This window comes from Diceros bicornis, chromosome 26 (assembly GCF_020826845.1).
Source record: "Diceros bicornis minor isolate mBicDic1 chromosome 26, mDicBic1.mat.cur, whole genome shotgun sequence".
In the NCBI taxonomy this organism is placed as follows: Eukaryota; Metazoa; Chordata; class Mammalia; order Perissodactyla; family Rhinocerotidae; genus Diceros; species Diceros bicornis.
In genome coordinates, this window is record NC_080765.1 from 5,760,320 (window position 1) to 5,781,828 (window position 21,509).

The following is a 21,509-nucleotide window of genomic DNA, read 5'->3' on the forward strand; positions in this document are numbered from 1 at the left end:
AAAATAAAAAAAAAAAAATCCAAAAGCCATGGAGAGAGCATACTTGCCAGTTAAAGCACTTCTCCCTCTGCAGTGTGGACTCGCTGGTGTTTGGAGAGATTTGACTTACTACAGAAGGTCTTTCCACAATTATTACACCAATAGGGTTTTTCCCCAGTATGGATTCTGTGATGTTTATTAAAATTGGAGCTGTGGTTGAAAGCTTTCCCACACTCCTTACACTTATATGGCTTCTCTCCAGTGTGGAGTCTCTGATGAGAACTAAGCCCCGCGTGCTGACTAAAGCTCTTCCCACACTCGTTACACTGATAAGGTTTCTCCCCAGTGTGTATTCGATAGTGCCGAATGAGGCTGCCTTTACCACTGAAAGCCTTCCCACAATCTTTACACTGATAAGGCGCCTCTTCAGTGTGCATTCGCTGATGTTTAAGGAGGTCTGAGCTCTGACCGAAAGCTTTCCCACACTTACAGTCATAGGGCCGGTCCACCAAGTGTGTCCTGTAGTGAAGGGTAAGGTTTGAGCTGTGGCTGAAGGCTTTCCCACACTTGGTGCACACATACGGCTTCTCCCCAGTGTGTGTTCTCCGGTGCTTAGTGAGATTTGAGCTATTACTAAAGGCTTTCCCACACTCGGCACATATGTAACGTCTCTCTCCTGGGGGAGGTTTAGTAGGAATTAACTCTCTACCCTTCTTGGAACCTTTGTCTAGGAGAGGCGTTTTTGTTCCTCTTTCCTTTTCAAGGTTTACCCACTGCCTTTCTAACCTGGCCTCACATTTACTGGGAATAATCACGGGAATGATATCTCTTTTGAATCCTTCTGCATGAGATTCTTCAGCACCTTCCTGCTTCTCTCTTGATTCTTCATTCTGGGTGTTCAATTTATGATCTGAAACATTAAGTAGAAAAATGACACGTCAGTTGTTTCCCGTTCTGAGAAGAAAGTGTTAGAGAAATAGAATCATCAGTGACACTGATAGGTTCCAAAGGGTGGCCAAACATTGCTCAATGAGAGGTCACAATATCACACTGATACAAATAAGTCACCATCAAATCTAGTTACAAGACCAGACTCTCACACAAGCCCCCACCAGAAGCTGTCATGGTGTGACGAGCACATGGCTTTCTCTGCCAGGAGAAGAACTTCACGTATAGACAGCAACAAGGTAAAACCAAGCATAGGAGGACAACAGCAAAGATGGCTGATGCGCAGACAGAAAGGAACAAGAAAGACTGCTAAAGGGTCAAAGTTGATTAAGGAAAATAAAAAGGATAATTAAGGGAGAAGGGGCTAGTGGCAAACTCACAAAATCCATATTCTCACAGAAGCCGAATATAAAAGCAAAAAAAACAGAACATTCAGTTCATTTATAATCACTCTAGTCCCAGATCCTTATTAATTTGAATGAAAGCACTTAACAGCCTCCCCCCCACCGCCGAGTTTGACTCACATCATTTAACCTACATTGGCTTTGTCTTACAATTCGTTTAGTTATAAAGTGACACTGTTGAAATCAGATTGAAGCAGTCTATATATTTTTTCTTTTTTGGTGAGGAAGATCAGCCCTGAGCTGAGATCTGTCGCCAATCCTCCTCTTTTTGCTGAGGAAGATTGGCCCTGGGCTAACATCCGTGCCCACCTTCCTCCACTTTATATGGGACGCCGCCACAGCATGGCTTGATGAGTGGTGCGTTGGTACGCGCCCGGGATGCAAACCTGTGAACCCCGGGCCACTGAAGCAGAGCCTGCGCACTTAACCGCTGCACCACCGGGCCGGCCCCCAGTCTATCTTTTTTAGAGTATTTCACTAGGCAGTCACACTTCTTAAAAGTCCATCTAACCGTCCCTATACACGGAAAAGGGGAGTGAGAGAAATGCACTGAAAAACAGGCTCCCTTTGAGGAGTAAAGAAGCCTTAATCTACAAGGTACTTTTCTCTAAGCTCCCTCCTCCTCGTCCCTGTGTCTCTCTCTACCTGACCATCTATTTCCTTCCTCTGCCGGCAGTAACCACTCAGCGGCTTCTAGGCTCACCCCACTCACTGTCTGCTGGTGACTGCAGCAGCAGCAGCAGCTAAAATCCCCGACACTCTCCATGATGAACAATCACTTGGCTACGTGGACAGACTTCCCTTCAAGTTGCCATGAACTTTGTGGGAAATAAGTAACTTAACAAAAGTCAGAAGTTTTAAATAGCCTAATGAGGCAGATGTTGAAAAAGAATTTACCAGGGACCATTTCTGCATCATCCAAAGCTGATGATTAACAGGTTCACTAAATCATTAACAAGTGAACAAGCACCAACCCGTATTGGTTCATTCAACCTGTCCACACCTCTGGAAACAGTCCGTTTGTTAAACTCACTTGAACTGACCCTTTAAGAGTGTGTCACCTGTTCCCAGGCTAGGACTCTGAGATGCGCCTGAGGCAGGAAAGGCAACTCTTTCTGCCTAGTCAGACCAGTCAAGTCAATCTAGGGGACTGCCTCACAACAGTAATTAGAATTATCTGTTTCTTCAACCACAAAGGCCCGGGGCACCAAGCGGGGCCTGGCTGATGGTCCCTACCTTGAATCTTTCTCAGCTCTGGAGTGAAATCCTGCTCTTCACCAGTCTCTTGGATGTACAGGGGCCCCCAACATTCGTATTTGGGAATGGTCTCCACAGACTGTGGCTGCATGCTGCTAAGGGATTCCTTTGCTGTTCCTGAAGATGACATCTTCTCCCACACCTGTTTCTGTTCATTTGGAGGAGGTGAGACCTAGAGACAATTAGGAATGGCTGGGTTTGTGCACAACCCACTTTAAGAACTAGAACAAAAGAAAATCTCAGGAGAGCTATGTAGAACCTCTAGGAAAGAGAAAAGAAAGATATCTATCCCATTCAATTCCCAAAGCTAAAAGTCAGTACAGGATGCAGAAGAAAAATAGGTGGAAACATGGTCTAACTCAACAGAAACTTTTTTTTTTTTTAAGCAATGTGGTTTTATTTTATTTATTTATTTATTTATTATTTATTTTTTTCCCCAAAGCCCCAGTAGATAGTTGTATGTCATAGTTGCACATCCTTCTAGTTGCTGTATGTGGGACTCGGCCTCAGCATGGCCGGAGAAGCGGTGCGTTGGTGCGTGCCCGGGATCCGAACCCGGGCTGCCAGCAGTGGAGCGTGCGCACTTAACTGCTAAGCCACAAGGCCGGCCCTCAACAGAAACTTCCATTCAGCTATTCTCATTGTATGGACAAACCCATTCCCTCCTGGAATGCTATGCTCCCAATCTCATGGAATACAAGGTCCTCCCCAGCCTACCTGCTGTCCTGGCTCATCCAGTTCTCGCTCTAGATCTTCCAGGAGAGTGACGGCCTCTTCAGCGCTCTCAGGGCAGTGCTCCTGCACCCAGGCCTGCAGCTCTTGGGGCAGGATGGTCAGGAACTGCTCCAGCACCAGAAGCTCCAGGATCTGCTCCTTGGTGTGGATCTCGGGCCTCAGCCACTCACAGCAGAGCACCCGGAGCTGGCTCAGGGCCTCCCGGGGTCCAGGTGTGTCATGGTACCCAAATTGCCTGAAGCGCTGGCGGAACATCTCCAGGCTAGAAAGGCACTTCCCTTTCTCCTCCTCCTCGACCTTCACAATCACAAGCCCCACCTGCTCCTGTGGAGGCCTCGGGCCCAGACCTGTGGCCATGCCCAGGACCTTGGTCATCATACAGACTCCAGAAACACTCACTAAAGATGGGACTCTGTGTAGCAGGAATATTGGTTCCTTTGGGTTTCTGGTTCTTTAGGGCTACACGTTAAACCTAAAAAAATACGGTTACCACAAAATTACCAAAAAGAAAAGGTATGTTTTTTGGTCTTTACAGCCACACCTTTAGCACCAGAAATTGTGGAAATTATGGCCACCATAAAACTACCATATAAAAATTACAGTTCAGAATCTTTCTAGAGTCCACTCAGGATATCTTACTTTGATTTTACTTTGTCTCCACTCTCCTAAAAAATGCATTGCGGCATAATTTTAAAACTATATTCTTAGAGAGGTATTTATTTTGATAAGATTTGTACTGCTGAGAAGAAATTGAGGGAAAAATTAAATCTTAATAGAAGACAGAAACAAAAAATGTTTGTATTTTTTCTTTTAAATTTTAAATATTCTAAATATTTTGGGCAGTTGATGTTAGAATACCAAAAACATTTGTAGTAAATACAACTACTTCTATTTTTTTCATTTGCCAAAAAAGTGAAGTCCATTCATTCAACAACATATATTGCACACCTGCTGTGTGTTCACTGCTGGGATTGCAGTGATGAATGAGACAGACACACCCCTGCCCTCACAGAGCTTCCAAGTCAGTGGGGGAGATGGAAAATAAATGAGGACACAGACAACAGAATCAGTCTATCATTATTGGCACTCATTAAACCTATTTCGAAAGAAAAATACATAAATTAATGAATCTTACATGCTGTGACTGGCCTTCCTGAGCATGTTTTCAAACTTTAGGCAGGAGCTTTCATGTCGCATAAGTGCTCGCATACTGCATTTGGACCATCTAGGACAGGAAAACTCCAGAGAGTCTCAATTAAGAGTCAAAGAGATAAAAATCTATATGGGTATTTGTTACATGAAATTAGATTGACAACAATGGTAGAGACCATAAAGAGGATGTATAAACGGCTTATAAAAGCTGAAGATGAGGGAAGAGGAGTTGCAGATAATCCAAACTTAGGGCATTAAAAAACTTGAGGATGCTCATTTCTGACACCCATGTCAATGGATCTGGCTTGATAGCATGTGAAATATAAGAACTCGCACTTTCTCTCTCTCTCTCTCACACACACACCTCCCCATAATATACACATAATCACAATTAAAGAAAAAGGACAAATCATGAACAGTGATTTTCTGGGTTATAGAATTAGGAACGATTTCAATTTTTTTCATTCGTTTTTCGATTTTCCAAATTTTCTATAATGGGTATCATTACTTCTGTAATCAGAAAATCATAAAATCTTTAAAGGGATCACAAATAGTCTTTTGACAAAATAGGTTTTACTACTAATGCTCAAACTTCATGGCCTTCAAAAACAAAACCCAAGGGAAAAAACCCCCAGCAATTCCAGCCCATACAGAACCCCCTAATAGATGTACATTTATGTTATAGCTTTCATATTAGGTGTTTAGTTTCACACATTTAGTAAATATATATTAAAATATGTATTTTATATGACTGTTCCCTTTCATTTATTTTTGTGACCAATTTTGCTAAGTTTTAAAAATATGAAATGAGATTCTAGGACTAGAACCTCAATAAGTAACCTTGCTTTTATGAGAAATTCAATAATTATCAGCTGCTAATTAGTTCAGAATTCCAAGGATGCCAGTAGTTGGACTCCTCTTCCCTGTACCCCAATTCTGCAGGATCCTGAGATGCCAATAGGTGTTGCAACAGGGTGGACCAGAATCAGCACTGTCCACTCCCTCATGCCGTCCTATGCACCCAATACACTGCTGGAGCTCCCAAGTTCAGGATTACGTGTAAACCGAGCCAGGGGAGAAGCACTGCCATCTAGTCTCCTAAAATAAAGGCATTAGCACCAAAGGCTAAAATAATCTAAAAATAACAGACATAGCAGTCTGGAGAGCATTCTTTAGAAATGCTTAAAAGTATATCTCCTCAGTGTTGGAATAACTTTACATAACTTGTTACAAAACTTCCCACTCTATCCAGAGGAGGGCACCCCAAGAACAGGAAAGACATGGGAATCTGTTTGGGCTGCTCAGCTTCTGGGATCCAGCCTGGGAAACTCAGCAGGACACGAGGAGTTACATAGCACAGGCAGCGTTAAACGGGGAGGGTCCTATATCACATTCACCTGGGATATGTTCCCAGCACTTGGTGAGTCCAAACTCAGCGATGCCACTAGATCATTCTGTGATTGCCTCTACAGAAGACGTGCATAGTTACAATTGAAGGAGGAAGCTTCCCGAGATGTTGCTGCCAGGCAGCTGGCTCAGCCGGCTCACTAGTGAAGTGACGTACTCTAGCGCACCCGTTTTCAGTGCCCACAATTCAAATTCACATCTCAGCAGGACCACAAACAAGTGGAGGGCTGGGTGCCTGGACCCCTCCTTCCTTGCTGCACTCACTCTCTCGGGCGATTTCAGCCAGTCACAAGGCTTTAATTACCACCTACGTATTCGCAACTGCCCAATTATCTCCAGCCTGGAGCTCTCTTCTGAACTCCAGACTCATAACGACCAACTCCTCACTTGACATTGCCACCCGCATGTCCAACAGCACCTCAAGTTTAACATGTCCAAAATCGACATTCTTCATCTTTGCCCCCAAAGCTGCTCATCTCAGTCAACAGCAACTCCATCACTCTGTTTACATAGGCCAAAAAACCTGGTCATCCCTGACTCCTCACTCACATTCTACACACAATCCGTAAGCAAATCCTGATCCAGAGTTCGACCACTTCTCACTACCTCCCACACTGCCGCCCAGTCCATCACCTCTCGCCTGGAGAACTGCAACAGCCTCCTAACTGCGTCCACCCCTGCCCCCTCAGTCTATTCCCAACACATCCTGTGCTCCTGTTAAAATACAAGTCAGACCACATCATTCCTCTGCTCACACCTTTCAAGGCTTCACGTCTCACACAGAGGAAATGCCAAAGTCAGCACAATGGCGCACAAGGCCCACAAGATCGCAGACCTGTCGCCCCTCTGATCTCATCCTGTACTTCTCTCCCTCCTGTTCATTCTACCCCAGTCACTGTTCCCTAAAGTGTGAGGCACACTCCCACCGCACAGCCTTTGTCCTCGCTGCTCCCTCTGCCTCACACTTCCTCCAGATTACAGAAGGCTCACGTCCTCACCTCCTTCAGGTCCCTACTTCCTGCTGAGGCACCCCTAACCCCCCTGTTTTAAACTGCACACTGCCCTCCCTCACCCCACAACTGCTAACCCTCCTAATCTACTCTTTTCCTCTACACCATTTACTACCAGAAAATACTGTATCTTTTATCTTTTTATTTTTATTTTTTTAACTGTCTCTGTCCTTAAATATCAACTCTAGAGGGCAGGGACTTTCATCTATTTTGCTCACTGCTATATTCCACATGTTTAGAATACGCCTGGTACTTTGCAGGTGCTCAAACATCTGTGGAAAGAATGAATATGATACCTGGATCTTTGGGGCTGCTCTTAAGAAGTAAAAACTGTGAAAGTAGGTTTTTAAAAAATATTATCAATACAAATTTAAGCTAAAAATACAGCAGCATGGACTCACGTTTAGCTTAATTAGGTAAGTGTGTGCACATGGGTTAGGATACAGACATTTATTTCTTAGCTCTGTTTGCTGTGAAGGTCTAGAAGCAATAACAAGCTGGTAGCAGTCAGCCACCGAGTGCCCAGATCTTGGTTTCCAAATATGATTTTCCAATAAGAGGCACCAGAAAATGAAGAAATGGTTGATTCTAGGTTGGGGAATATAAAAGATGAGCCTGGAGCCTGCTACACAGTGTTCAAAAAACAAAGCAATGGGGTGTGTCAAAGGGACAGAGAAGCCAACCTAAAAAAAAAAACAAAACACCCAATGGCCACAGCTGAAACAACGTGAGCAACAAAATATATAATGTAGTACTGGGTTATAATCCAAAGTATAAAATAAATATAAGTCCATACTGATAGAAAAAAGGTGACTGAGTAAATAAACGGGAGACAAATCTCCCATACAGAATTATTCCAAATAATTTATGCAGATACTCCCTCTCAAGAAGGTAAAGCTTAACTCCCCACTCCTTGAGCGTGGGCTGCACTTGGTGACTGGCTTCCAAAGAGGCGAGTGTGGACAGGGGTTGAGGGAAGTCACTACAGTGGAGAAACCCGGCTAACACCACCGCAGCCAGGCAATCAAGGCTAACATCATCAGTGATAAGTTCTGTGCCCCTGATAGGACAGGATGAGAAGGGCACTTCACCTCCGTGGACTTCCTCCCCCAAACCCATACCCCAGTCTAACCATGAGAAAAACATCAGATAAACCTAAATTGAGGGACGTTCTACAAAATAACTGACCAGTACTCCTCAAAATTGTCAAGGTCATCAAAAACAAGGGAAGACTGAGAAACTGTCACTGACCAGAGGACACTAAGTAGACACAAAGACTAATGTAGTGCAGTGTCCTGGATGGGATCCTGGAACAGAAAAAGGACATTAGGGAAAAACTAGTGAAATCCAAATAAATTGTGGAACTTAATCGTAATGAACCAATGTTGGTTCCCTAGTTGTGACAAATGTACACTGTAACGTAAGGCGTTAATAAGGAAACCGAGTGAGAGGTATACGGAAACTTGTATTATCTTTGTGCTTTTCTTTTTTTTTTTTTTAAAGACTGGTGTGTTTTTATCTAGACAATGCATTTTGTTCATTATTTTTTTTTTAATTTTATTTATTTATTTTCGTTCCCCCAAAGCCCCAGCAGATAGCTGTATGTCATAGCTGCACATCCCTCCAGCTGCTGTATGTGGGACGTGGCCTCAGCATGGCCGGAGAAGCGGCGCGTCGGTGTGCACCCGGGATCCGAACCCGGGCCGCCAGCAGCGGAGAGCGCGCACTCAACCGCTAAGCCACGGGGCCGGCCCCTGTGCTTTTCTATACATCTAAAATTATTCTAAAATAAAATGTTTATTTAAATTAAAAAAATGGGGCATTGGGGAAAACAGCAGCCTTAGTAAACGCTGTTCTATTATGGAGGGGTGATAGAAATACAGCTGTTGAAGCTGTTAACTTCAACAACACTTACGATGTTGAAGCAGACCACCCAGAGTTAACTGGACATTTAAAAAAGCTGTGAAGTCTTTTCCTTTTACAGTTATTAAAAAAAAAAGTTGTCTGTTTTGTCTCTAGGAGCAACAATAGTTAATTTCTAACTCTCTTCCAACAATTGTCAGAATATTGGCCTAATAGTTTCTAGTAGATCTATTTCAAACATAACACAAAGCCTATTTTTAATTTTATCAAATAGTTTTAGCTTTTAACTAGTTGGCAACATTATGACAATATCCATTCTTCCTTTGAAATCACAGACCATTTTCCAGTTTGGCAATTCTGTCTCCACAGGCTCAAAGGCTACCTGCAGAGGTTTAAAATACAAAGCTGCACATATCACCCAGTTGTTTGAAATCACGTAATAATTTACTTGCACGGCAAACAGTCACTCACAATCTGGCCTCTGCCTCTCCATCCAGTCCCATCACTCCCCTTCTCATGCCCTATGCTCCATCAATGCCCAATTCTCATGGCAGACTTCTATTTGTCTTTCAAATCTCAGCTTAGTAATTAATTCATGAAAAGATGCTTAACTTTAGTTATAATAAAAGAAATGCAAACTAAAGCTACAATGAGACACTTCTACCTATCAGACTAGCAAAGATCAAAAAAAAAATTCTGATAATGCTGTCTTGATTTTCTTTTCCTGAGCAAAGCCAGTAATTTCACTTTTAGTCATATTGTTTGTCGAAAGGTTCATTTAGGGATGCCCTCCAGGTCTTGGCTTCAGAAATTTTCTTAATAAAGTGTTATAAAATAAACAAGCATGTGGATAGAAAATGGAGGCTTCATTACTCACTCACACTGTCTTCAACCACAGTGAACTACTTTTTTAGGCTATCTAGAATGTTTAGCTCCAGAGGCCCATCAAGCAAAGGCTCATGGTCTATTATAAGCAGAAGGCCTTTGTTCTGTTCCCAGTCTCTTTCTTCCTTCTTTATGCTCATTTCCAGAAGCTTATATGCCCTTATAAAAGTGCCCCAAACCCATTCCGGAACAAAATAAGGCACAAATAAATCAAATTATCATAGATTCCAACAATTCAGTGGCACTTACCAACTAATACTGGAATGCCTTTAACACACTCATTCTGTACCTGAAAACTCCTAGGCAGGCAAATTTGATAATTCTTGAGGCACAGAATTCTCCTGCTGGGCAGTTCTAATTGTTACAACGTTTTCTCTAAACCGAACCAAATTTTGCATCACTTTTTCTTTTCTTTCTTCACTGATCCTAGTTGGGTCCTAGACCAATACTTACTTGCTCCGTAGTAGTCTTCCAACGCCTGAAAATAATTGCTTAACTCGTTTCTTCACAGGTCTTCCAGCTGTTCCTTATCTAACATAGGTTTCTAAGTACCTCACCCACCAGATCACCTTTCCCTTAACAAACTATAAATGCTCCCTCAAAAATGGGTCTCCAACCTTGAGCAGATCCGTTAAGCGTGTGCTTTCTAACCTAAACAAAGCCCAACAGGACCACTTCCTCCCTTGGATCAGACACTACCCAGGATTTCTAATGAGCCTCGGTTTCTCACCGGAGGTCCCCAACCCCCTCAGGCATGTCGTGTTCTCATCAATTAGCCTTATGCTCGGACCTCCCGTTCAGAGACAGCAGAAAGGAGAGGGCAGCCCCGGTCAGACTGACCGGTGCTTCGGCTCAGGGGTCGCACAAAAAAACTGCTCTGGAACGCGAAATGGACAAAGTTTCATTTGCTAATCCCCTGGGGGGAGGAACAGGCTTTGCAGGGCGCCAGCGCCTCCACCGTCCAGGGCTGGGTAGGGACAGGCTCCTCCCCACAGCCCTGCCAGGACTAGTCTGCGGTTCCCCAGAGGCCACAGCTTCCTAACCCACTCCTCCCTCCCCGAACCCTTTCGGCCAAGCTCTTCCTCCCGCCAAGCGAACCTGGGATCCCGAACCTCACCGTGAGTCACAGCCGCTGGGGGGCTGGGACACCGACGCGCACGGCGGCCGGCGCAGCCGGAAGTGCGTCACAGCCCCGCTCCCGCGGAGAGTTGTGCGGGGCCGCAGCGACCCCTCTAGGAATTCGGGAGGTCTTATCTATATCTGGGTGTCTCGGGTGCGCGGGAGGCTGGGGCGAGTTAGAGACTCGCAGAGTCGCCCCCTATAACATGAACAGGCGGGGACCTTGGCCCCCCCCCCCCGCTTTTTTTTTTTTTTCTTCCCAGAAAGGGCGGAGCAGATGAAGGCTTCGGCGGTTCTCGCACCGCGCGCCCGACGCCGCGGGCCAGGGAGAGGCGTGGGCGCGGTGGTGACCTCGGCCCCTCACGGACTTCAGAGCCCGGGTTACCTGTGACAGTTAGGCCCGTCACCTCGTGAGAACTCGGTCCAGGTTTATGGACACGGAGCCCCACGCTTGGCCCACGAAGCCAGAGATTCAGTTGTCACTCTCAGACCGCGTCATGGCGGCATCAATCTGAAGTAGCTGTGCCCTTGGGCCTTTTGCGGGGTCTGGGCTTCCAGCGCGGGGTCTCAGAGGCTGCCCTCCCAGCGCTCCAGGTGCTGCAGGACGTGATAAAGAAGTCTTTGGCTACCTCTGTCTCCCGCTGCTCGTGCTGAGCCGCAGGCTTCCGGACTAGATTCTCAGTGTTGTCGATCGATCTCTGGTCTACTCGCTCTGGCCCCCATGAGGTTGCTTTTGCCTGGTCCCTCAAAAGGCGCACATGTTGAGGGACGGCGACATAGCTGCACACGGAATTCCCTGTCTAAATGCACCACAAATTTATAGAAACATGACATCATTTTTCTGTGATGTTTTCTAGGATCATTAAAAAATTTTTGTTTAATTTTCAAAGACAAACGAAAAGTGGAGAGAATGACAGCCTCCATGTACCAACTGGCCAGTTTCAGCAGTTGTCGCGTGGTCAGTCTTGTTGCATTCACTCCCCCGTGCACTGGTCAGACGTCTTAGATGGGGCTGTTCCGTGTGCTACATGTTAAGAGGAGGGTTCAAAAGCCAATAGTCATCCAGAAATTAGCAAATCACAAAGTGTGAGGTCTGAACACCATGCCATTTGACCTAAGAGAATCTGGAGAATCTTCTCTTACTGAGGGAGGAGAAGACAAGGGGAGAATGAGGGACAAAGCAGTCTTAGTTTTCAAATATATGAAGTGTTGTCATTTGAAAAAGTTTGTCTTATAGGACCCCAGAAGACAGAAGACCAATGAATGGAAATGGTAGAAAAGTTTGATACAAGGATGGACTTCCTAATCCAGTTGCTAAAACATGGCCGCTTGCTGCATCATCTTGTGATGTTTTGAAGAAGTGGGAGAGCCCTGGGGATGGGGACAGCGGGAGTTTTGCAGAGTGAATTTTTGGGCTAGGTGACCTTTAATCTTCCAGCTTGTCCCAGACTCCTGTTAGTTTTTCCCTTAACCTCCAGCCCTTTTACAACTCTCATTTACCATTACCAGTCCCTCTGCACACCTCCTGTGAGTACTTACCAAGAGCCAGGTACTGTGTGAAGCACTTGGTTTCAGTTCTTTGTTGCTGCATAAAAAACTACCCCCAAATTTAGTGCCTTAACACAATGATCATTTCTCACATGATCTCACAAACCTGTGGATGGGCTGGGTTGTTCTGCTTCCTGTGGTGTCAACTAAGGAGCTGGGATGGCTGGCAGTTGGTGCTGGCCCAGACTGGAAGCTCAGCGGGGCTGCTGGCCTAGGGCCTCCATGCTCCTCCACGTGAGTCCCTCTGCACGGCTGCTTGGGCTTCCTCACGGCATGACGACTGGGTTCCCCAAGAGGGGCGTTTTAAGAGGTCAAGATGGAACTTGTAGATGTTTAGGGCCCAGGCTTGGAAGTTACACAACATCATTTCTAGCATATTCTATTGTTAAAACAGGTCACTGGGCCAGATTCAAGGGGAAGAAACACAGACTCTATCTCTTCGTCACATTGCAAAACAGCATGTGGGATGGGAGATAATGTGGTGACTATCTTTGGAAGCAATTTACTGCACACATTTATCTTCATTATATCAATCCCATGAAATATTATAATCCTGAGAATACTTACCCCTGTGAAATATTAAAATTTCTTATTTAAACATCAGGAAACTTGGGCTCAGAAAAGTAAGTACCCTTTCCAGTGTCATACAAGTGATATGTGAGAAAGTCAAGATTCAAACTTGGCTCTTTCTCCAAAGCCTATGCTTTTAAGCATCTATTCCCTCTGAGTTAGACTGGAGAAAGGAGAGAAGGTTGAAGGGAACAGCATCACTAGGGCTGAGGGGAAAACCAGGAAACCTGCACAATTTCATGAGCCACATGTGTTGATGCCCTGGTGGCGCTCTATCCAGCCTCTTAGTCAAAAGGATCTTTGGATCTTTGCCTCGTCATGCAACCAGCGAGTTGTGATGTTGCGGCTTGAAAGAAATCCTTCCAATTCCAAGGCCATTGTTCTTTGTAAAGCAAAGGGGCCTAGAGCTGCAAAATATTAATGCCAAAAGAGACCTTAAGGACAATCTGGTAAAGCTCTCGTTTTCAGACGAAGAATCAATGCCTGGAGAAGTCAGATCTGAGGCACACTAGCGAGCTAATTAGTAGCAGAGCTGAGAGTAGAATACAGATTCTCTAATTCAATCCTGTGTCCTTACCATATCTCAACCGAATTTTTAAAAATAGCATTAGAAAGCTCAATATGCTGGCCATCCAAATCATACTGTATTAAAACAAGTTAACTTAGGATGATCCATTATTATCTTCCATTAATAAAACCATGACCATATGACAAAACCACAAGAGAGCAAACAAAGGAAAAGTTAGCCAGTGTGACTGGTGGCTCACTGTAATGTGTCACCTGCATTTCCTCTTCAGAATCGTTTTGATTTTCAAGAACCTCATAGTCTTCCAATGAATTCATTCAACAAATACTTACCAGGAAGCTACAATGTGTCACCATTGTGTTAAGGCACAAGGAAAAAATGAAAAATACATGTAGTTCTTGGCAGATTTGTAACCAAATAATTACAGATGTGGTCAGTAATAATAGAGACGAGACCAATAAATGGTGACTGAGTGAATCTGTCATCCTGGGTATCCACACTCCAACCTCTTGTAACATGCAAACATCGTTTCTACGGCAGCCCTCTGCTCCTACCCATTTCCATGGCAGGGAATTTACTACTTTAAAGGACAGTTCCTTCCTTTTGGAGAGTTCTAATTGCTACAAGTTCTTTAAATTAAAGCAAAAATTTGCTTTCCTATAATTTCAACATATTGATCCTAGTCTTCATTGATTCTTTTCTCTCACAAAATGCATGTAGTTCTTCTTGTCAACCTTTCAAAATATTTGAAAATGGTCACGTATGATTGTCCCAAAGACCACCTGCAACAGTCCCACAATCTAGTCTTAAAGTTGCTTCCGAATCTTGGAATATAAAATGTCTGAACTGACCGTGGGCCCTCTGAGGGTACACCATTCAAGATTATTTGGCTTGAGAAAGCAGAAGGATTCCCCTCCCCTTTGCAGAGGAAATCAGGAAGGGGAAAATCTACAGTGGTTACTGTAGGCCCTGGCTCCCTCCCTCCTCTTCCAGCAGGGCAGTCATGGTTCTCTCTAAAATGGTTGCTTTCTGGATCTTCCTCACTCATTCCCGCCATGACTTATTTTTGCTGCCATCACTATGATTGGCCAGTAGAGGGCGATCAAACCTTGATTTCTCTTAGAACAGCTCTGAAAACTCCCCATTTTTCTTCCCAGGAGTCAGTCCACTTGTATAGCTGCAAAGACACTCATTTAGCTAAAGAAAATGAAAGGAAAAGAGAATAAAAGTGGAGTGATGTAGTTAGCCCCACAGCTTAGAGCTGGAGCTCTGTTGCTAATGAGATTTGGATTTGGATGTACAACTTAATTATCTGGAAAATGGGCATAATACCTGTTCTGACAACTTTAAAGTGTTTGGATCATGTGAGAGTGAAAAATAGCTTTGCAACTAGCTATACCAATAGTAAGGGATTTTTAATCTTCAAAACTCTTGGCTATAATATTATTTCTGATCTCTTTGGTTTTAATGTCAACCCTCCCCTCCCCCTGCCCCACAGGAATATATGTGGCTCCACCTAGCACAGATCCTTTTTTCCATTGTGCTCTCCCTGGAGAGGGCCACCTGCCTTTTCCTTAATTAGGGAGGGTAAAGTTTCCAACCAAGACTTTGATGAGAGCAGATCGCTGGCTTGTTCCCCTTTGTTTTGGAAGAACCCAGAAAAAATTTGTATAATCTCAGAGTAGAAGATCACAAAGGGCATCTGGCCCAGCCCTCTGCCATGCAACATGCCTTCCTGCCCAGGTCCCCTGAGCGTCCCCCAGCCACAGCTGAATGCCTGAACTGAGGCAGCCGCCTGGCTCTGCAACTGGGTTCTTTCTTCTCCCAGTGGCTTTCACTAGGGCCACTCTTTCTGGTTGTGCAACTTGTGCCCTGCACAAGCCCGGAGCCACACTCATCTTATTATCAGGGAGTTGTACTGTATAGTGATCCCACTTGCCAGCAGGAGGTAGTCAAGTGTCTTGAGGAAAGGGTGCCTTTTTCTAATTTGCCCCAAGTCCTGGTGGCAGCTAAGCAGAGCTGGCTTTACCTGCCTTACTCATTGCTGTATCTCTTTCCTTTTATTATTCCTGACACCCAGCACGTGGCCTGACAATAGTGTTTGTTGAAAAGGATTTAGTTCTAGTTCTTGGAGTCATGCAGAACAACTGAATCCTGCTTCTGACATGACAGGCCTTGAGATATGTGAGGGCAGAGACTGAGTTCCCAGTGAGTTTTCTCCTCACCGAGCAAAACCCTTTATTGCACGTGAGATGTGTTTGCTTTTAGCATCCTGCAGTTGGTCTACCTCTCTTTTAAAATGTGGAATCCAGAACCAAATGCAGGGCACATGGTGACATAACCCAGGTAGAGTCATCAGCCTGGTATCTCCTATGTTCAAGAATCTGGAGTGGAGGCTGTGCTGAAGACCTCTGAGACTTGGAGGCAGTGGTGGGACCTACTGGCAAAGGGACATGGGTAGTTTCGGACAAGAAAGGTCTCTCACACCTGTGCAGCAATTTCCATCATTCCAGGGGAAATTTGGTTCCTTGGAGGATTTGGGATTGTAAAAGGAATTTTGTCAGCTGAAGGATTGGGGCAGGGGAAAGAATTGAGCAAGGATTGGGGAAATTTCGGAGAATCACAGAAGCCATGTGAAATTCTGTCCATAATATCTGGGACTGAAATGGACCCAGAGCCTGGGTCTCCAATTTTCACAAAGACCTGATTTCAAGGTTACATGTTTTAGGGACTTACGGGGTGGAGGACACTGCCAGCATGTCTCACTTAAAAAAGGGAGACTTTTGTGAGGGGTAAATGAGGATTCAGGGGAGAAGAAGGAGAGGCACACGGAGGAAATAATAGCTAATATTTTTGGAACACTTATGTCAGGCACAGTTGTAGGTGCTTTACGTGTAATGATTATAACTCTATGCCCATTTTACAGATGAGGAAACTAGGATCACAGCAAGTCAGTGGTAGATGAAGGACTGATCATAGGCAAACTGACTCCAGTGCCTGTGTGTGTAACCTTATGCCAGGATGCTCCAGAAATGTAGTTGGGGGACCACATAGCTGATGTTATGAAGCTGGGAGAATAACTGAGCTCATAGAGGACAGGGCACAACCAAGTAGTGGAAAGAAGCTGGTTGCTGGAGTCAGACACACCTGATTTTAAAATCCAGCTCTGCCACTTACTGAGTAAGCCACTTCACTTTCTGGGCCTCAGTTTCTGCATCTGTAAAATGGGACAAGTGTCTTTGCAATGTTGATGTATGGATTAGAGAAAATTCATGGATATTATTATTCACGAGTGAAGGAACGAGAGAGAGGAGTTGAAGGACAGCGTAATGCGAACAACTGACAATGGTTCAAGGAAATGGTCAAATGTTATAGAACAATAGGGGAGAATGAAGACAAGAGAAAATGCTCTGTCAAGAACACGGTGATCTTAAACAGCGCCATTTAAGTAGGTGGGATGAGAGCTGAGTTACAGGGGCTTTAAAACAGCAGTTATGGTCCATTTGGTGGAGGAATTTGGTAGCTAAAAGGAAGGGACAAGGTAAAACAAAAGATTTTTAACATTTGCTTTTGCTCCTTAAAGCTACAGGTCTGTGCTTACTTAAATGTAGAACCGGTGTTGAGGGTTGAGGAGCTTGGAGGCACCAGAGAGCGAGGCCACACCCCTTGGCAGGCAGCAAGGCCAGGGGCTCCAGGGAGCAGGAAGAACCAGCGAGTGAAGCACATCCCGATGGCCTGGGGCCCTTGGGAAAAAATACTGAGGGGTTATCGGCTGAGAAAGGGTGAGGTGAGGTAGGCATTGGAGTCTGGGGAACAGGAGACACCCAGACCGCAAACCCAAGACTACGGGATTGTCTAGCAGGGGCAAGCGTATGAATGAAGGTAGCCATGTCTGCATGTTCTCCTCTGGCAGCTCTCTGTAACTAAGGCACAGGAATGGAGGAGGTGGGGGAAGCCGCCAGGTTTTGAACTGGACTGGACAGAGCGAAATACTGAGAGCAGCTCTTGGATGGGAAACCCTGACCCTTGTGACTCCTGGGGCTGTTGTCTGCACTGGGGGTTCTCTAAGGCTCTGGTTATCTCCATGCCCAAGCCTTTATTAATTCAGGACCAGAATCTCTCACAAGGCCCACTGTCCACAGCAGTGACCAAGTTCAATAATGTACTGATGGATTTCTTCCCATTCCACTACCCTGTCCCTCACTTCTGTTCTCTGGAATCATTTCCTTAAATAAATCATCTGCACACAAGCCCTCACCTCAGGTTCTGCTCTCTGGGGGACCCAGGCTAAAACAATTGGACCAGATAGGGTGAAGTTCCCCTGAAACAGGATTTGGTTGTGAAGATACCTGAGTAAAAATACATATTTTTTCCACATGTGCCACCTTTTATTTACTTAAAAAAAACTTGTTTATTCCACCACAGCCCTGGAGACCAAGCAGGGCTCGGGGTAGTATTCCTTAAGGATTCTGAAACTGAGGCATGGAGGAAAACAGAACACTCTGCATCTCTATTCTGGTTTCTAAAAAGGATGAATAAATCAATTATTTAAATGAGACAAGGTAAAAAATCAAATTGCATTTGTCTCAATATATTATGCAGTAACAAAACAAGGTTATCAGGTTAGAGGTCATAGTTTGAAGGTCTAAATGATCAGATTACATGCTGCACCTACCGCTAGGATGTTCAATTTTCTGTTTCATAAATTGGTGAAAGTTTATTTTAATGGTTCCATCTTATGAGAACATTGTTTTGGGGGATTCATTAACAAGTTACTGTGTTCCATGGTTTTTCATCCTGTCGCCCTCTTTCCAAGAAGCTACCTAGAGCTCTAAGGTGGAGTTTCATAAGGAGCTCTGTGAAATTACTTAGAACATGTTCATTTGTGTGAGGATTGTTTGAGAGTCACAGTTCTGGTTTTTAACTTTGAAATCATACTTTTTTCTTTACCCAAAACATGGGCATTTACGCAACCAAGGATGACAAAAACAAAAAACAAAACACCACAAATATTGCCACCTAGAGATGATAATTTATTGTTTTACCATGACCCAGAAGAGAAACAACATAAAGAGAATATTTATTACAAACCCCCACAATTTCCTTCCCCAACCTCACTACTCTAACATTTGTCAGACACCACCGGCCTCCTAAAATGGACCATTGACTATAAATTTTCTTTTGCTGCCATTTCTCATGATTGAAACTTTAGTCCACAATCAAGGTTTCAAATGATTATTTTCAATGGAGGAGGAGTTCCCTAGTTTCTAAAAAAACAAACCACTTCTCCTCTAAGATTCCATTATTTACTGAAAGAAGACTTTCTAGAAAAGTTAATGAGGATTTTAAATGAATGAATTTAATTTAAAATCATTTACTGAACATCTACCAAGCATCTGGACTCTTCAAAGACTAGTGAAATGAAAAGGCCAGGTTTTAACAGCAATAACTTAATTCTGCAGGTATACCAAGACAAGTAAGTTTCTTCTTTTGGTCTAATTTATTCTAGACTAAGAAACTAGAACTGACACAACAGGAAAGGGTTGTTTTATCCAGTCTACAGATAAACAAGACAATGCCTGAGTTAGCTCTCTATACAGATTTAGCCTTATCATGTTGACTTGTAATAATCTATATTTAACTAAAAGTTAATAAAAATACATATGTTCATTTTAAAATAACTGCTGATTTTGCTTGCATATCCCACCCTTTACGTCTAAACTCATACATTTTTAGAACAAGATTTTCCTGTATAATCACAGTGCGACTCCTCCCAGCCCACCCCCCTCACATATCTGCTTTTGTGTAAGAACCCCTGCCACCAGCAGAAGCATCTCTAACATGCTTTGTCCTTGCTAGGGTAGACTAAAGCCTTCCTTCAACTGCTGAGTGGCTGAGGTGAGGGGGAAGGCAAGTGAGCACTGACCCAACACATCCCCAGCAGTTTCTCTTCTCTCCCTCCACCAGGCCTCCGCATTCTTCTTCTTCAGCTAGGAGCAGGAGGCTGCTACAACCCTCCTCCCCACTCCCTCCTAACACGCCTGACCTTGTTGGGAGACGAAATGACAGTGATTCGCGGCACCTGGAGCTGCCTAGTCCCTTTCCTGGACTAAAGGAACTTAAAACCCAAATCTGAAACTGGAATGAAATCCAAGTTTCAATACCACCTTTCACTCACTCACAGAGCTCATTCTTTATATCTTAAAACACTCAGCCTCACTGCTTAATGAGTGCTTGATGAAGGGAGAAAATTTAATTTTAAGACCAATTAACTTTGCTGATTACTATGTAATTTGGAGTCATGATGCTTTAGTAAATGGAGGTGAGAATCCCAAAGATTAAAAAAAAAAAAGTGTTAAAATCACAGCAGACTACTGTTTAGAAGTCAACCTAATGCCCACTCTTTACCTTCCACTGATTTAGGATGAGAAAAACTTGAGGTTTGTGGTACCCACTATTAAAGAGAACCAGACAATATGAAACTAACACGTGAAGACATTCTGTATTATGAGATGTCCAAAGTTCCCCCAAACTTTTGTTTGACCCGCAGAATTGGAGATGGCTTACCTCCCTATAACTTCAAGTTTGTTTTACAAAGCTTTGAAAAGTAAAACAGATAATTTCATTTTCAGATATAATAAAAAATTAATTTGAATAGCAAAATAAGTAACTGCTTTTAAACGTACAATATTGTGTCCATTCTAAAAACAAAAGCTAAATCTATGTTAGGAAAACTTTTCAAATAATGCTTTTTATTAAATTTTCCAGTAGTAGTTGAAATAAAAATCTATTCTAACTTCTATGAAAAGACCTATTTATGCCACTTAATTTCCTTTTTTCTGATTCTATATTTCACTTGGCAATCTGCAGACCTTCATTTGGTTTCCCAGATGGAGAACCCCAGCCCCCTTATCAATATTTCTGAGAAGTTGCTCAGAGTGGAACACACAAAAATATGGCTCCCCTGGCAAGTATTGCTGTCACTGTTTGACTACGTTTTAACACTGTTACTCCATTCACACAATGAACCTTCCATGAGGATGGTAGGATGAACCTGGTTAGCTACTTGAGATGCGTACGTACATCAGGATGACCAGACCCCGCAATAAAAGGTGATCAATTCTAGGATAAAAATTAGAAAAAAATTCTTTCACAGCTTTGAATCGTCACAAGCCCTCTCTCCTAATAATCATAAACCGGGGGAACTAATGGGAGCAGGGAAGGCATACAGGAGCACGGCCAACCAGAATATTGCAAAGTGCTTCTCAAGTCTTACCAGAAAAAACTTCCTGCAATACCGGAAACTGGATGCATCTGTGCCTATTTGCCAGGAAAGAGCAATCTTGGTGTTTTCCTATCCCAAATTTTCTAAGCATTAAGATTTAAGAGTTAGTGAGGGAAGCAAGACTATGGTTTACAGAATCCAGTCAAGTTAAGTGGTCCCACTGGCCTTTCCAGTACACTCCCTCCTCTCGATTCAGGGAGAAGATGCTCTTTCTCCCTGACAAGCTCCGAGAACCTATTCTCTTTGCTCGAGCTGGTGATCTGGCAGCTAAGAGGTCAACTTCCTGGCTTTGACAAGAACACTCTCAGGAAGCTGCAGATGTTTACAGGAATTGTTCCATTTGAGTGCCCCATGAACCAGTCTCTCCTAACGAATCTACTGACCTCCTCTCCTGATCTGATAAGCACCAAACTATGAAGGTTTTTTCTCCTTTTCCCCCTCCTCAGTTCTGTGAACTGATTTTTTTGTCGATAACTACATCAACTTTTTCACTACTCACCCCAAAACTTTGCTCTCTTGGAGTGATGTGTTCTGTCAAATAGATTAGAATAAAATACACTGTTTACAGAGAACGTACAGAATAACAACAGGGGCTGGAGGGACAAAACACTGACACTGACATTATGGTCATACAAAATGTACAGAAGTACCCAATAGTAACAACTTTTGTAAGAAGTTGTACACTTTGCTATTTCTTTAGCATTTCTCCACATTTTTTATTTCTGTGGATCCTGTGGAGTAGAGCTTGAGCTTCCTCTGCAGTGTTTCTGAAATTCATTACATGATTGGAACGTACTGATGGAATTCATTTTCTGTCCAAA

The 21,509-nt window shown here is 43.8% G+C and overlaps 1 protein-coding gene across 4 annotated transcripts; it reads right to left on the bottom strand.

Annotated features, from left to right (window-relative positions):
- ZSCAN21 (zinc finger and SCAN domain containing 21) lies at positions 1-10,945 on the bottom strand. 4 transcript variants are annotated; one of them, XM_058569191.1, is made up of 5 exons: positions 10,094-10,696; positions 4,459-4,573; positions 3,306-3,795; positions 2,568-2,760; positions 1-889 (listed from the first exon to the last, which is right to left on the bottom strand). In XM_058569191.1, the coding sequence occupies exons 3-5, from the start codon at positions 3,699-3,701 to the stop codon at positions 51-53; spliced, it is 1,428 nt and encodes a 475-aa protein (XP_058425174.1). In that variant the 5' UTR covers positions 3,702-3,795; positions 4,459-4,573; positions 10,094-10,696; the 3' UTR covers positions 1-50. The 4 variants fall into 4 exon arrangements, with proteins under 4 accessions (XP_058425174.1, XP_058425173.1, XP_058425175.1 ...); XM_058569190.1 differs by lacking the exons at positions 4,459-4,573; positions 10,094-10,696 and adding an exon at positions 10,758-10,945; XM_058569192.1 differs by lacking the exons at positions 4,459-4,573; positions 10,094-10,696 and adding an exon at positions 10,739-10,784.
- Positions 10,946-21,509: the final 10,564 nt, after the last annotated feature.

What these genes read in the sequence shown, in the direction of transcription:
- ZSCAN21 (XM_058569190.1), bottom strand. Translation starts at nt 3,701, where the DNA reads ATGATGACCAAGGTCCTGGGCATGGCCACAGGTCTGGGCCCGAGGCCT. An exon ending in TGGATGAGCCAGGACAGCAG is followed by an intron (nt 2,761 to 3,305) that starts GTAGGCTGGGGA and finishes AATTGTCTCTAG; the next exon opens with GTCTCACCTCCTCCAAATGA. An exon ending in AGAGCTGAGAAAGATTCAAG is followed by an intron (nt 890 to 2,567) that starts GTAGGGACCATC and finishes TTAATGTTTCAG; the next exon opens with ATCATAAATTGAACACCCAG.